At 40.1% G+C, this 13,116-nt stretch overlaps 1 protein-coding gene across 1 annotated transcript in view; it reads right to left on the bottom strand.

Annotated features, from left to right (window-relative positions):
* The window catches only part of TOGARAM1 (TOG array regulator of axonemal microtubules 1), a 90,140-nt gene that overhangs the window by 24,253 nt on the left and 52,771 nt on the right, over nt 1-13,116 (bottom strand). The window contains 5 exon segments of the mRNA XM_075065864.1: nt 1,852-1,978; nt 2,284-2,442; nt 7,912-8,147; nt 8,517-8,622; nt 10,794-10,947. Coding sequence (XP_074921965.1) covers nt 1,852-1,978; nt 2,284-2,442; nt 7,912-8,147; nt 8,517-8,622; nt 10,794-10,947 — 782 coding nt within the window.

Genomic DNA, 13,116 nt, shown 5'->3' with positions numbered 1-13,116 from the left:
GTCCTCAAAACTTAGAGCCTCATCTTGCCCATCATTTAAGGATCCCAACACTGTCGGAAGCCAGCAATCATGCCTTAGCTGAAGTGGATATTATGGCGTGAGACTTGTTCCAATGACGATCTAACTCAATCCATCTCTTTCCTACTTATAAAAAACACCTAAAAATAACTTCCATCTCACATGTCCTCTACTGACTCCTTATTAATTATTTTATTTATTACATTATACCCATATGTTTGCTCTTTGGATTTAAAGAGGATTATAATTGTTTGTGTATTTTAACTTACTTTTATGTTGTACAGAACTCTGTCTTGCTAAAAGTGGCATTTAATAAATAATAATGAAAGTATTTCACTGTCTTTTCCTTTCTTAAAATTGGTATGCCCATTAGTTGTTTTTGAAGGGTGTTAGACTGACACCACTGGATACTGAACTCTTAACAAGCTTCCGCAACACTGCACTGTGAAATGTATGCCTCCATTCTCTTCAGAAGGGAGTATCCCTTGCAGAGAAAGAGGACACAGCAATTTTTAGACCCAGTCTTTGGCCTTGCCACTGAATCAGTCAACAAGCAATGACTTGATACCAACTGTCATGTTGCTCTGTGCAATGTGGACTACTCTCCACAAGGAGAATGGCTATTCATTGGACTACACAGCAGCAGAGATTGCTGTGTACTACTGACCTGGGCCAGATTAGAAACAATGACCTGCAGGTTCACAGATTTTTAAAGCCAGAAGAGACAATCATGACAATTTATTATAACCTGCTGCATAATGTAGGCCATCGAACTTCATCCAGTGATTCCTGCACTGTGCCCAATAACTTGTGTTTGAACTAGAACATATCCTTTAGAAAGATATCCAACCCTGACTGAAGGCATTAAGTGATGGATAATCTATTGTCTCACAATCTGTTCCAATGGTTAAATACAATCACTGTTAAATTTTTCCAGTGGTTGGATTTGTTACGCATTTGTCTGCTCAATTATATAACCCTCTAGTAGGAGATAACCTACACAGGGTGAGAGTCTACACATGGTAGGCAAGCTGTGGCACGTGAGCTGATTTTCAGTGGCACTCACACTGCCTGGGTCCTGGCCACCGTTCTGGGAGGCTCAGCATTTTAATTTAATTTTAAATGAAGCTTCTTAAAACATTTTAAAAACCTTATTTACTTTACATACAATAGTTTAGTTACATATTATAGAAAGAGACCTAAAAAATGTTAAAATGTATTACTGGCACACAAAACCTTACAGTGAATAAATGAAGACTCGGCACATCACTTCTGAAAGGTTCACGACCTCCGTTTTAGACCACGATCAAGTCTTCTTTCAACTTTCTCTTTGATAAGCAAAACAGACTGAGCTCCTGAAATCTCTCATTGCAAGTGGTTTTCAGACTTTAATTTCTGAAGCTCTTTCATGAACTTCTTCCTGTTTTTCAGTATCTTTTTTCAAGTGCCGATACCAGATCTGAACACAGTAACATGTAATGGTCTCACTAATCCCATATACAGAGGTAATACCACCTCCTTACTGCTATATCCCCATTTATACATCCAAGGACTGCACTGACCCTCTTAGCCACAGCACTGCTTTAGGAGTTTGTGTTCAGTTGGTTATCGAGCATAAACCTGAAGTCCTTTTCAGAGCCACTGCTTTACAGGAGCAGATCTATCTGGAAGGTATGGCTTACACTCTTTGTTTTCAGAGGAATGGCTGTATTAAAAAGTACATCTGACCAGTGGCTTACCAGTGGCCTTGTATCACCTTATAGATCCCATAAGCCATTTAGTCTCCCTACATTTATTTTTTCTAACGTGTTAGATGAAAGCTTTTCCATATACCTTTTGACGTAGACTGGTGATCGACTCCATAATGTAAGGTAAATCCTTAGACGGCACATACTTTTCAAGCATTTTGTCAAAGTCTGGGTGAGTCATCATACTGAAGAGCATCTTTCGACCATAGTACCTAAAATCGTAGCAAACCATTTCATATTAACCTAGAAATATTAGGGAAATTTGGACCATTACCATATGTCTAATTGATCACAATAGAACATATCTTAAAATGTAATTTTCTAAGTGCAGAAAGACTGTCAGATATTCATATGCCCTCACCACCTCCTTCAAAGAAACCACACTCAAGAGAAGCTAGTTTAGGTACACGAAAAGGTGAAAAAATGCTAGTTTAGCAAGTTAAAGAATGAAACTAATCTTTAGTTTCCATCTGGAACAGTTATTTGCTATATATAAAGTATACTACTACCTACTGACCTTGTTTCTTGTGAGCCATCCTGCGCAAACTTGGCTACGGCAGGTAAAATCCTGTCAGTAACATCCTTAATTCCAGATAATATCCGTCCCGGTCCCATTCGTTCCACCACATCTGATAAGTGCTGGGCTGTGCATCTTCTCACTGCAGTGTGCAAATGACTAAAGAAGAAACAGTCAGATACAAATGGTCACTAATGACCCATGGAAAGAGCTAAGCTATATTTTCTCACTTTCAATGCTTACTGAAAGCCCCGTGTTTTAAATTCATCCACTCAAGCTGCAACTCTGCTCTACTGATCAACTGCTGAAATTCAGATACTTATTTTAATTTGTACAAAGAGATGTCCATTTCCACTCGATGGCACAAAACTTTTTAACGGGAGACTGTAGGATTAAACTTCATTTTATTCCTACTCTCATACATACCACATACACACTAGAATGCACAATTAAAATAGAAGAATAAATTTCACTTTTGTTTCAAGTCACTTTAAAACTTCTGGCCCTCCTACACTGGCACACTGCTGCGACAACCAGGTTGCAAATGGTGACGGAAAACATTTTTTAACAAGTGCCTTTTTAAAGCAAAGTGAACATTAATTTAAAAGTAATCTATTTTAAAGATGAATAGTAAGAAACATACCTTCCAACATAGTCACTAACTTTATTAGCAACAAATTATTGTGCTCTAAAAACATTCTACACAAGGATACCAGAGTCATTTAAAATAAAACAAATCAGCATCTTTATTATCCTTTAAAAACTCCACTCAAGTCTATTTTCCCACCAGAGGAGGTGCCAGCAAGTCACCGCCTTCATGCAAACAGAAATTCTTACCCAAAATTTCAAAAGCACGCACCCAACCATGTATCTACATGGAAGCACAACTGCAAATTAGACACATGCAATTCTGAATATTCGGGCCTATTTCCAATTTTGTTATTTTAGCCTCCAGATAGAAATTGATACTGGGGCTAGCACACCGCTTACAGACCTTAGTTGTGAACAGAGCAGTACGACATTCTAAACAATACATAGATAGCTTGTCAGTCACACACTAAAGAGAAAAAAGGACGTTTAGAAGAGAGACTTAAAGAAAAGAAGTGACTTGTGGGCTTGGCGGAAGTAAAGCACAAGTAGAGGAGGAATTCCTATTGCATGGACTGGAGGGGAAAGACAAGGACTAGATCCAGGCTGGGGGAACTTAGCAAGCAGACAGGGAAGGGAACAGATCAAGGGACAGATTGGAGAGAATCTATGGAATGCTATCAACATTAAGAGGGCAATTTTTAAGTGGATTTGGCACTTGATAGGAGTCTCTGTAAGTAACAGAGTTGCAGGGGATGATGCAATATGTAACAGCAAGAGTAATGTCGCAGCATCAGCAAGCAAAAAGTTCTCCATTCTGGAAGGCCAAGCTAAACAGAAGTGCTCCTAGACAAGTAAAAGCATCATTCTGCCTGGCAGACAATGCAGCCAGAGCAGAGATGGGCTAAGTGATATTAGGCACAGCAGCTGAGCTGCCCATCCTCAAAGGGGAGAATGGAAGTGGTGCAAAGGACTGAGCTGACTCTGGCATAAAAGGACAAGAAGTGGCTGAGCAAAGCAGTAGAACAGAGCTCCCAGTCAGAGCAAAGGTAATGAACCCAGCTGATGTCAGTTACACAAGAAATGCCCTAGGGCATAACCTGAGGTTGAAGCACAGTTTGAAGGCCCTGTCTGTTAGTGCTCAGATCAGTGGTCTGTGGTGACTGAAACATGGAGAGCTGATGCAAGCTTTTCAGGTAGTCAGACAGTTCAAAGGCGAGCAACAGTTTAATTTTCCAGAGACAGTAGCAAGTTTGTGTAGCACATTTAAGGGTATATCTACATTGCAGTAAAAACCTGCGGCTGTCCCGTGCCGTTACTTGGGCTTGTAGGGCATAAGCTTAGGGGCTGTTTAACTGCAGTGTAGGCATTTGATGGGCCAGTCACGGGTGTCTAACTGCAGTGTAGACATACCCTTAGAGTCTTGCAAACTTGGCAGCAATGGAGCTGCTGCAAGACAGAGTTTCTTTGATTTTATGAGGAAGCACAAAGACTGTAAGCTGCAGTCATGTAGTTCAAAGATCTTTATTTTTGCCCAAAAGGTAAACAATAGTGTAAATTGCCTAACCAAGACAAAACATACTACAACTTGATTACTTACTGAAACTGCAAAAATACAACTTGATTTGATCTTTGGTGGGAGATGGCCTCTCTAAATTAAGGGGGTAACTACAATCTTGCAATTCCAGATTTAACTGCTGTTGCCAGGGTCAGGCATTTAAAAATCAATTCTTTATTTACACACTAATTTAAAACATGTTTTTATAAAATTATTTAGACAGACTTCATTTTTTAAAACTGTCAATATTTGGATCAATTGCTCTTTTTGGGGGGGAAGGGGTGTGGAAGGACGGGGTGTTCAAAATTCCATCTGAAAGCCTGGCCCACTAAATGTAAAGCACATGACACAGAAGAATATAAAGAACATGAGAAACTTAGACCTAAAACACTCCCCCAGTAGGCATGGTTTTCATGTCTAAAAGACTGAATGTTCTGTTTAATTTGCAGAAAGCATGAAGGGGTTTCTGATAATGGCAGTGCTCTTGCAAGATGATGTAAAACCTTTCTAGATTCCCCTATATGTTCACAACTGCTCTGCTTCTTGGGTGAAATGCATGGTAGCAAAAAACGTCACTCTGTTCTCAAGAAGCTCCAATTACTCTATATAAAATGTAGCATGAAGAGATTCCAGTGCTGGCTCTTGTTTAACCTTGTTTACACAGATGCTAGACATGATTTCAAAATCTCTAAAATTGAAATACTTCAACTTGCAAGGTACAAGTGGTCTAACCTTGGATAAACACCCACTCACAGCGGTAACTACAATGTCTTTTGGGAAAAAATGTCTCCGAAAAACTATACCAAAAGTAGATTTATTACAGTGCTTGCTGATATACTGTGCTGAAAGCTCTGTCACTGAGAGTCAGCATACATCAAATTTGCTCAGGATGGGGAACCTTATACGCTCTTTGCTGATGTAACAAATTTGGAATGTCGACAGCTAATAGCATCATACAGGGAATAAAAACAGCCTTCCATGTTGGCTCAACTTCTGTTGGTGATAAAGTTCTCGAGCTTCACAGAGCTCTTCTTCAGATCATGGTCCTTCCTCTAATCAAAACAAGCACATGCACATATATGCAGCGCAGTACATTCCAAGACTGGACATAGGTGGGGAAAAAGCTCAAGTGAAGATGCTTTCCAGAACCCTCAATCTATTTTCTGCTGGCCTGATTGATGACCAGGAACAAAACATACTGGTGGACAGAGTCACAGGTATCACTCAACAACAGGCAGCACTACTGCAGGACTAATCTAGTGCTATTCTGTATGCTCTAATCTAGCTTTCAAACTAGAAGGATTTGGGATTTTTTTGTATTATAAATTTTATCTGAATCTGAAATACTTGATTGCACAGTCTCAGTTCCAAGTAACAGTAGGAAACAGATGGTGCAGCGGCATTTTGTAATTACATTAAAGCAAGGATACAACTAAAAGTAAGATCAAGTGAAAGTCAAATACACTAAAAACAAGAGAACAGACGTGAGAAACTGTCACAGTAGTCCGAATCAGGACAAGCAATGCAGAGCAATGTCTTTCGGCCAGTGGTTCCCAAACTTTAACAACCTGTGAACCCCTTTCACTAGAAGGTCAAGTCTCACAAACCCCCTCCTAAAAATGAATATTTCCTGAGTATAAATTATAAAAGCAGTGATCTTGGAAATACACAATTTGTTTTTATGACATGCTTATTGCACACTATTTATTATTATTTATCATTACAGTATTTTGATTACATTATGAAAACAGCAACACTCTTCCAAGATCTCACTTTCGTAGCTTATCATCACTTTGAATAAGCCAGTTATAAGACAAGGCTCCTATGTTTCATCAAGGAGTATCAGATGTGACACAGCATGAAGGTATTTAAGAAGCCAACTCAGAGTTCCTCCTATACAAGCATTCAGTTCTTGAGCAGTCCACAAAAACAACACACTTTACAACAAAGCTTAAAACTTCTTTATAATCATTTTAAAAACAAGACTAGCTGCCTATTTAATTTTAAAAACAGCATAAAATATCCACCTCCCTTTCCAGTGACAGATAGGTTGCTTTGATCTGCTTAGCTCCTGGAAGTCTAGGGGCTCCGGACTGCTGGCCCCATGCTGCCCGGAATCCCTAGGAACAGCTGTGTCTGCCATTAGGGATTTTTTTCCTGAGAACCCCCTGTAACATTTGCGAACCCCAGTTTGGTAACCATTGCTTTAGGGCATCACAGCAGATACCATGTGTTATTTTAATTTATCCGAGAGAAAGAGACCACAGACCAAATACAGGGACAAACCACATTTTCTTGTTGGACACCAAATTACAAGTCTTAGCTTAGCTGAGGGATAAGCAATTGGAACATTTTTTCCCCACAGCCTGGGAGACAGTAGTTTGTACCCCCAGAAGTTTAGTCAGGGAATTACAATAATCCTCTGGGAAGTAAAGACACAGAAATAAGGATTCCAGCAGAAAAAGAATCAGATTCTGGCAGCATTCCGGAAATTGTAACAGACCAACTTGCCGGCAAGAAAAGTAGAAGGGAGAAAAAAAAGAAAAGAAAAAAAAAAGACTAGAATCAAGAATAAACCCAAAATTTTTAACTCTGGGACAAAGTTAAAGTTTGAGTTAAGGAGTATGACTGTCAGAGACATTGTAGAAGGAGAACTTAGCACTGAAAATTCATATATATCCAGAAGCAGGCAGAGAGATCACAGAATGAGATGAAAAAGATATCATCACTAGATGTCTAAGACTGAGGCTAACTATTAGAGGTCCTATAGATGAAAGATGGAGAGAGGATATAAAAGATCAAAAGATATGCTTAATGAAAAAGGGAACGAGTAAACTTTCTACCAAAAATAAAGGGGGGGGGGGGGGGGTTAGGATTCAAAGTATGAAAAAAGATGGAGAGAAGTTGTCTCATTTAAAGTACTCAAAGAATGATTGATAGAATGAAAACTCAGGCCAAAACCAAGCAGGAAGTCGAAATTCAGGTGCTGAGACAAAGAGCAGCTTGTTAGCCACTCGGAGAAGTGTAGTCTCAGTACTGTGAAATTAGTCAAGAAGGAGGTGTTCAGAGGTAGCCAGATGTGAAAGAAAACCATTCCCCAAAACTGCTGAAGAGAAAAGTTTATGACAGCAAAATAGGTGGCAGAGGAGGATGGATTAAATAAGTTCTACCAGAAGACAATGAATGTTATCAGGCTTCTCAAGAATAGGGCAATGAACACTACTACAGATTACTGCAGTCTTATGAAACTATCATAAAATGTACCAACCAGACAAATTTTACTAAACTACCTTTCACCATGATAATGGAAAAAATCTTACATCTTACTTGTCTGCCAAAAAACATTGCTCTGGATAAGCAGAGTTTTGTAAGGCTGGAGTATTTCATTTTGAATGTTCTGCTTTGATAAGAAAAACTAAGTGCCTTATGTGATGCACTGAATTTTTTCTTAGTTATTTCATTATAAGCTCTTTAGGAGTTACCTTTGACCTCCATTTATAAGAGAACAAAGTGCACGTGCTGGAGTCACATTATTAACCATAGCGTTCAATGCTTTGTCGACGTCTTCCCTTATAAAGGTGTTGGATTCCCCGGCTTTGTGCAACAGGACTTTTACAGTACTGTCTAGTTCTTGATCCATGCTCTTTTTCAGGTAGGTGAACAAATCCCCTAAACAGACTACAGCAGCTCGGGAAACGCCTGAGCGTAAATTCTTCACCTGCAAACAGGAAAAACCCAAATAAACAATGTGCAAGTAGTAACGCTTAATTTTATTTTCCTCTTTGTAAATTTTTAGTCATTTAGAAAAAGAAATTCTCATCTTGATTCCTGATGGGTGGGAGTTAATATGCATAACATATTAAAATGCTATCAGGTTAGATCTTAATTTTCACGGCTTTCAAGCAAATTTAAAAATATTGACTATCCTAAATACAGGCTGCTTTACAAAACTGTGCACCCATCCTTTCAAAGATGGCCAACATACAGAAAACAGCAGCAACTGAACGTAACACCTTGCCACTCAAATGTTTACTCAGTCCTATCAAAACAATATTTTTGGCATAAGATTTTTATATGAAAATTTAACCTCTTGAACTACAGCCAGACTTGTTTCATGCAGTTTTCCAGTCAACACATCAACATGGTAGGCAGACAAACATCGAACAAAGTTCAGTCCTTCGATCTTCTTCTCCCTATATAAAACAGATATTTAAATGAAAAGCAATAGCTCACAAAAACCACAGAGACAGCAGATAACTAGAATGTCTGGGGTGACAATGGATCATAAATTGAGTATGAGTCAACAATGCACTGCAGCTGCAAAAAAGGCTAATATCCATCAGGGGTATATTAACAGTGTAGTAAGATGAGGCCCTGAAACAAACTCATGCGTCAGAGGCCCAGCCTGAGACCTGAAGCCTGAACCAAAGTACTTCCAGGCATTGCTAAGCAAAAGCTGAGCTGTGAGCCAGAGGCAGGCCCCACTCACAGAAGTTGGCGAGAAGAGGGCTGCTAGACGCAGGTGCATCCATAATAAGTGCTAATAAGAGGAACTTGTGCCAAGATATCAGGACACTCCAGAGATAACGGGGAACAGGCAGGTGCATCTTAAAGACAGGGTCAAAAGGACAGCACAACGGATAGATCTGTTTGAAACAACATGATCAAAGGCGGAGACAGCACCCTAATGAGCCATGGGGCTGCACTTCAATACATCGTAGGGATGAGTAATTTGTCCCGTAACTGTATAAAAGTAGGTCCCAGAGTGCACATCTTTGTCTGGCCTAGGGGGCAGTGGAAAGTCACACCACTGACTGAGCCGGTCCATTGCCCCGGGGCACAAATTCGTAGCACGTCTTGCAGAGTCTACGGGAAACTATTACTGTGCTTCGTTTGACAATAAACCTGGCTCCCGTTTCTTCGTACCTTACTAGAGTCTGTGGTCTTTAGGCGTTCTCTCAGGGTTTGCTGTGTCAGCTATCTGCGCAGAACTGGGGCAGCACACAGAGGGAACATGCACACAGACTTATCATCGAACAAGAGCAGAGCACCACACCAGTAGCTACTGACAACAAACAGGCCTGTTGTAAGTCCTGCTCTACTCAGCACGGTGAGGCCTCTGCTGGAGCCCTGTGTCCAATTCTGGGGGCCACACTTTAGAAAAAAGACGTGGACAGACTGGCGAGACCCCAGAGGAGAGCAACAAAAATGATAAAAGGTTTAGAAAACCTAACCTATGAAAAAAGATTAAAAAGCCTAGGCATGTTTAGTCATGGGGAAAGACCGGGTGAGGGGGAGACGGGGATGACCTGATAACAATCTAACAGTCTTCCAATATGTTATGGGTTGTTATGAAGAGGATGGTGATCGATTGTTCTCTGTGTCCACTGAAGGTAGGAGAAGCAGTAATGGGCTTAATCTGCAGCAAGGGACATTTACACTAGATATTAGGAAACTTTCTAACTATAAAAAGATAGTTAAAACTCCGGAACAGGCTTCCTAGGGGAGGTTGTGGAGTCCCCATTATTGGAGGTTTTTAAAAGCAGGTCAGACAGGGATGGTTTAGGTTTACTTGGTCCTGCCTCAGTGTAGGGGGATGAACTAGATCAGTGTTTCTCAACAACTGGTCCTTGGACGGGTACCAGTCCCTGAGATTTCCTTGACACAGTTTAGGAAGCCAGAAAGCCAGTCCCTACTATCAAAAAGATTGAGAAAACACTGGACTAGATGACCTCTGGCGGTCCCTTCCAGGCCTGCCTTTAATTCTGTGTCCAAGTAGCACAACCATCGGGATTATTAAGGAAACAAATAGTGAATACAAATTGTTTCCCAAAACAGCAATCATTTAAACTAGAAGCTCTCAAAAATGTTCCTTGGTACAGACAGTAGCAGGGCTGGATTAAGACAGGACAGGGCTGTAGATACATCACACACCCACCCACCCACCCACCCAAAGAGAGGCAGGAAGGGAGCAACAGGGCCATGCCACTGCTCATCTCTGGAGTTTCAGTAGGGGCCCATCCTCACATCTGGAACAACACAGTGATGTTGGTTGGGAGCTCTGCAACCCACTGGGTCTTGGAATTAACAACCCACTGAGATACTTGTCCCACCTCTCAGAGCTGTTGTCTCAGGCTATCTGCAAACTCTGCCAGGCATCACTCTGATGGCTATGCCTGGTTCACTATTTCAATATTTTCTTTGCAACCATGAGGACTTGCCCTCTTTTCTTATATTTTACTAAAAACAGACAAACTTTTTTGACCAAAATGCTATGTACATTTCTTTTTTTTTTTAAAAAGTATTAACAAACGCTGCAAATTATAATCAGACTCCATATGTGTATGTGTATACATATACACACCAGTCATCATCAGCTAAAAGTCGCAAAGCTTCTGTCAGTGCTGTTTCAGGTTTTGAAAAGGGTCGCAACTCTGATGGATCCATTATCTCTGGACTATGCGTGACTGACGGGGTTCGATCTTTATGCTGCCCTCGCAGTCCAGGAGATGTTTCATCTGTAAAGTCATGAAGTGTTTAAGCAATAATCAGTAACCATCTTCATAATATGAAGAAAGTGACTAACAGTAAGACATGAATGTAGTTACCTACAGTAAAGCTGGTGTCTGGACAGATTACTATTGCTAAAGGGCTGAGTTTTATAAAAGGTCACCACAGTTACACCCACAATATTTGCAAGTGCACCATTTGGTGCATGTACATGAAAATTTGTGCACACAGACACTCATTTTGAAGACCGTAACTTGAATTGCACACACAAATGCAGGGTTTTACATGGACAAATAGATGCATTCAAAGATATTGTGGGCAAACCTAAGCAGGCTATTGCCTGCATTTGAATTTATTTATAAGTCTAATTTGAAAATTATTTATATACTCATAAGTCAGAATTTTTCCAGAATTCAGAAGAAATGATGTGCTGTTTCTCAATTACACACTTTTTCTGATATAAACAGGTATTTGGTTCTATAGTTTGGAGAGGCAACAAAATCTTGGCCTAAGGACTGAATAGCTCCCCAGAAATCTCTAATGTTCCAAGCTATGCAGTCATAAAAATACACAAATTCTGCAATTAAATGTTCCCAGCAGGAATAGTTAACACCACTGAATCATTCACTAGCAGTAAAATTCAAAGGAATGATTCATTTTTAATTTTAATAAGCTATTGCTCAAATTCAGTTTATCAGTATCACACTACCGATAATTGCAAAGACAGCTGTAGATTTTCAATGTTTTACTAGCAAACTAGAAAGAAGAATTTCTAAATCATTTCACAATCCAAAATGCATTTGTTTTTTAGTTTCTGTGTTGCTACTGTTCTAGCCTATTGATAATGGCTAAAGAACTACCAGCATAGCAGCTATAAGCCTCCAGTCTGAAGGGCTTTCTATCAAACATTAACACTGCATCAGAGTTAATCTTCCCTTAAACTGACAAAGTATTTGGGTTTTTTTAAACTTTGTTTTTACTCCATTAAATAATTTGAGTCACTAAGGGGGGGGGGAAGGGGGGGGAGTGAAATGCCCCTGGGGTTTTAAATGTCTCTGTTTGCCAAACCCTAAATAAAAAATATTTCAAGAGGGCAGAGACCACCTCAGTGACTCAAAAATAACTTGTCTAAAATCGTATTTTCCTTGCAGGTCAGACATCTAATCATCTTCAACTCTTGTTCCTTTGGTAAAGTCATCAAAAACTAGTGACCCTGCACACTCCCTGAACTACAGCCTTAGCACCACTCTGCTCACTTTACAGTGTGAACGGAACAAAATGCCTGTAGTCAATGTAGTCGGGATAGTTGGTTCCTATGCCACCTCTCCTGAAGTCCCCTGTACATGGCACTCTGACTATCCACACTTACTGGAGCATCCCTGGGGACCACTGACAGTTGGCAAACGCTATAGAATCTCCCAGCTTCTTGTAACCCCCACCTGGGCTGGACTGGGGCAGAGCTTTGCAGAAACTTCGGGAGCTGCCAGCTGGAGAACTGAGCTGCAGCTGCACCGTTACTCTGTCTTCATCATGGAATATTAGGAAGGAGATAATATATTAAGAGCTAAAAACATCAGGATGGTAGGCATGCCCTGACTGGGAACAAACAATACACTTTATGGGGAAATGGCTGTGTGCTATTCTGGAAGAAGCTACTGAGACCGAGCATTGCAATGAAACTCATATCACAAAAAAAATAAAATAAAATCCTAGAACCCTTCACCCAATAACGATTCTTACAATGTCTGTGCAGCTTCTCAGGTATCCTGAGTAAAGAGGGACTAAGGAGTAAAAATAGTGGTCATGTTTTAGGTATATTTATTCTACACTCATAAGTACAGCATCTAAGACTTCAGTTGCATGTGCTTAGTTTTTACTGATTTCAATAGGATTACTCATGTACTTAAGTATAAGCAGATGTGTAAGTCTTTGTAGTATCAGGACCTGCGTGCCTTAGCAGGTGTCAGGGGTGCAACTTTAGCACCTAAGCTTTAGCAATTACCGTATGATAAACTTTGGGTGAAATCCTAGCTCTATTTGAGGTCAGTGGAAGTTTTGTCATTGACTTCAATAGGGCCAAAATTTCACCCAATGTGTTTGTCTTTTTCCCCACATTTGGTTAACAGACAAACAACATTGGGTCAGGGTTTTATGCTCAATGGGGGCATACAGTATTT

This window comes from Chelonoidis abingdonii, chromosome 4, assembly GCF_003597395.2.
Source record: "Chelonoidis abingdonii isolate Lonesome George chromosome 4, CheloAbing_2.0, whole genome shotgun sequence".
Classification (NCBI taxonomy): Eukaryota; Metazoa; Chordata; order Testudines; family Testudinidae; genus Chelonoidis; species Chelonoidis abingdonii.
The sequence above is the reverse complement of the archived record's forward strand: the minus strand, read 5'-3'. Positions and strand labels throughout refer to the sequence as shown.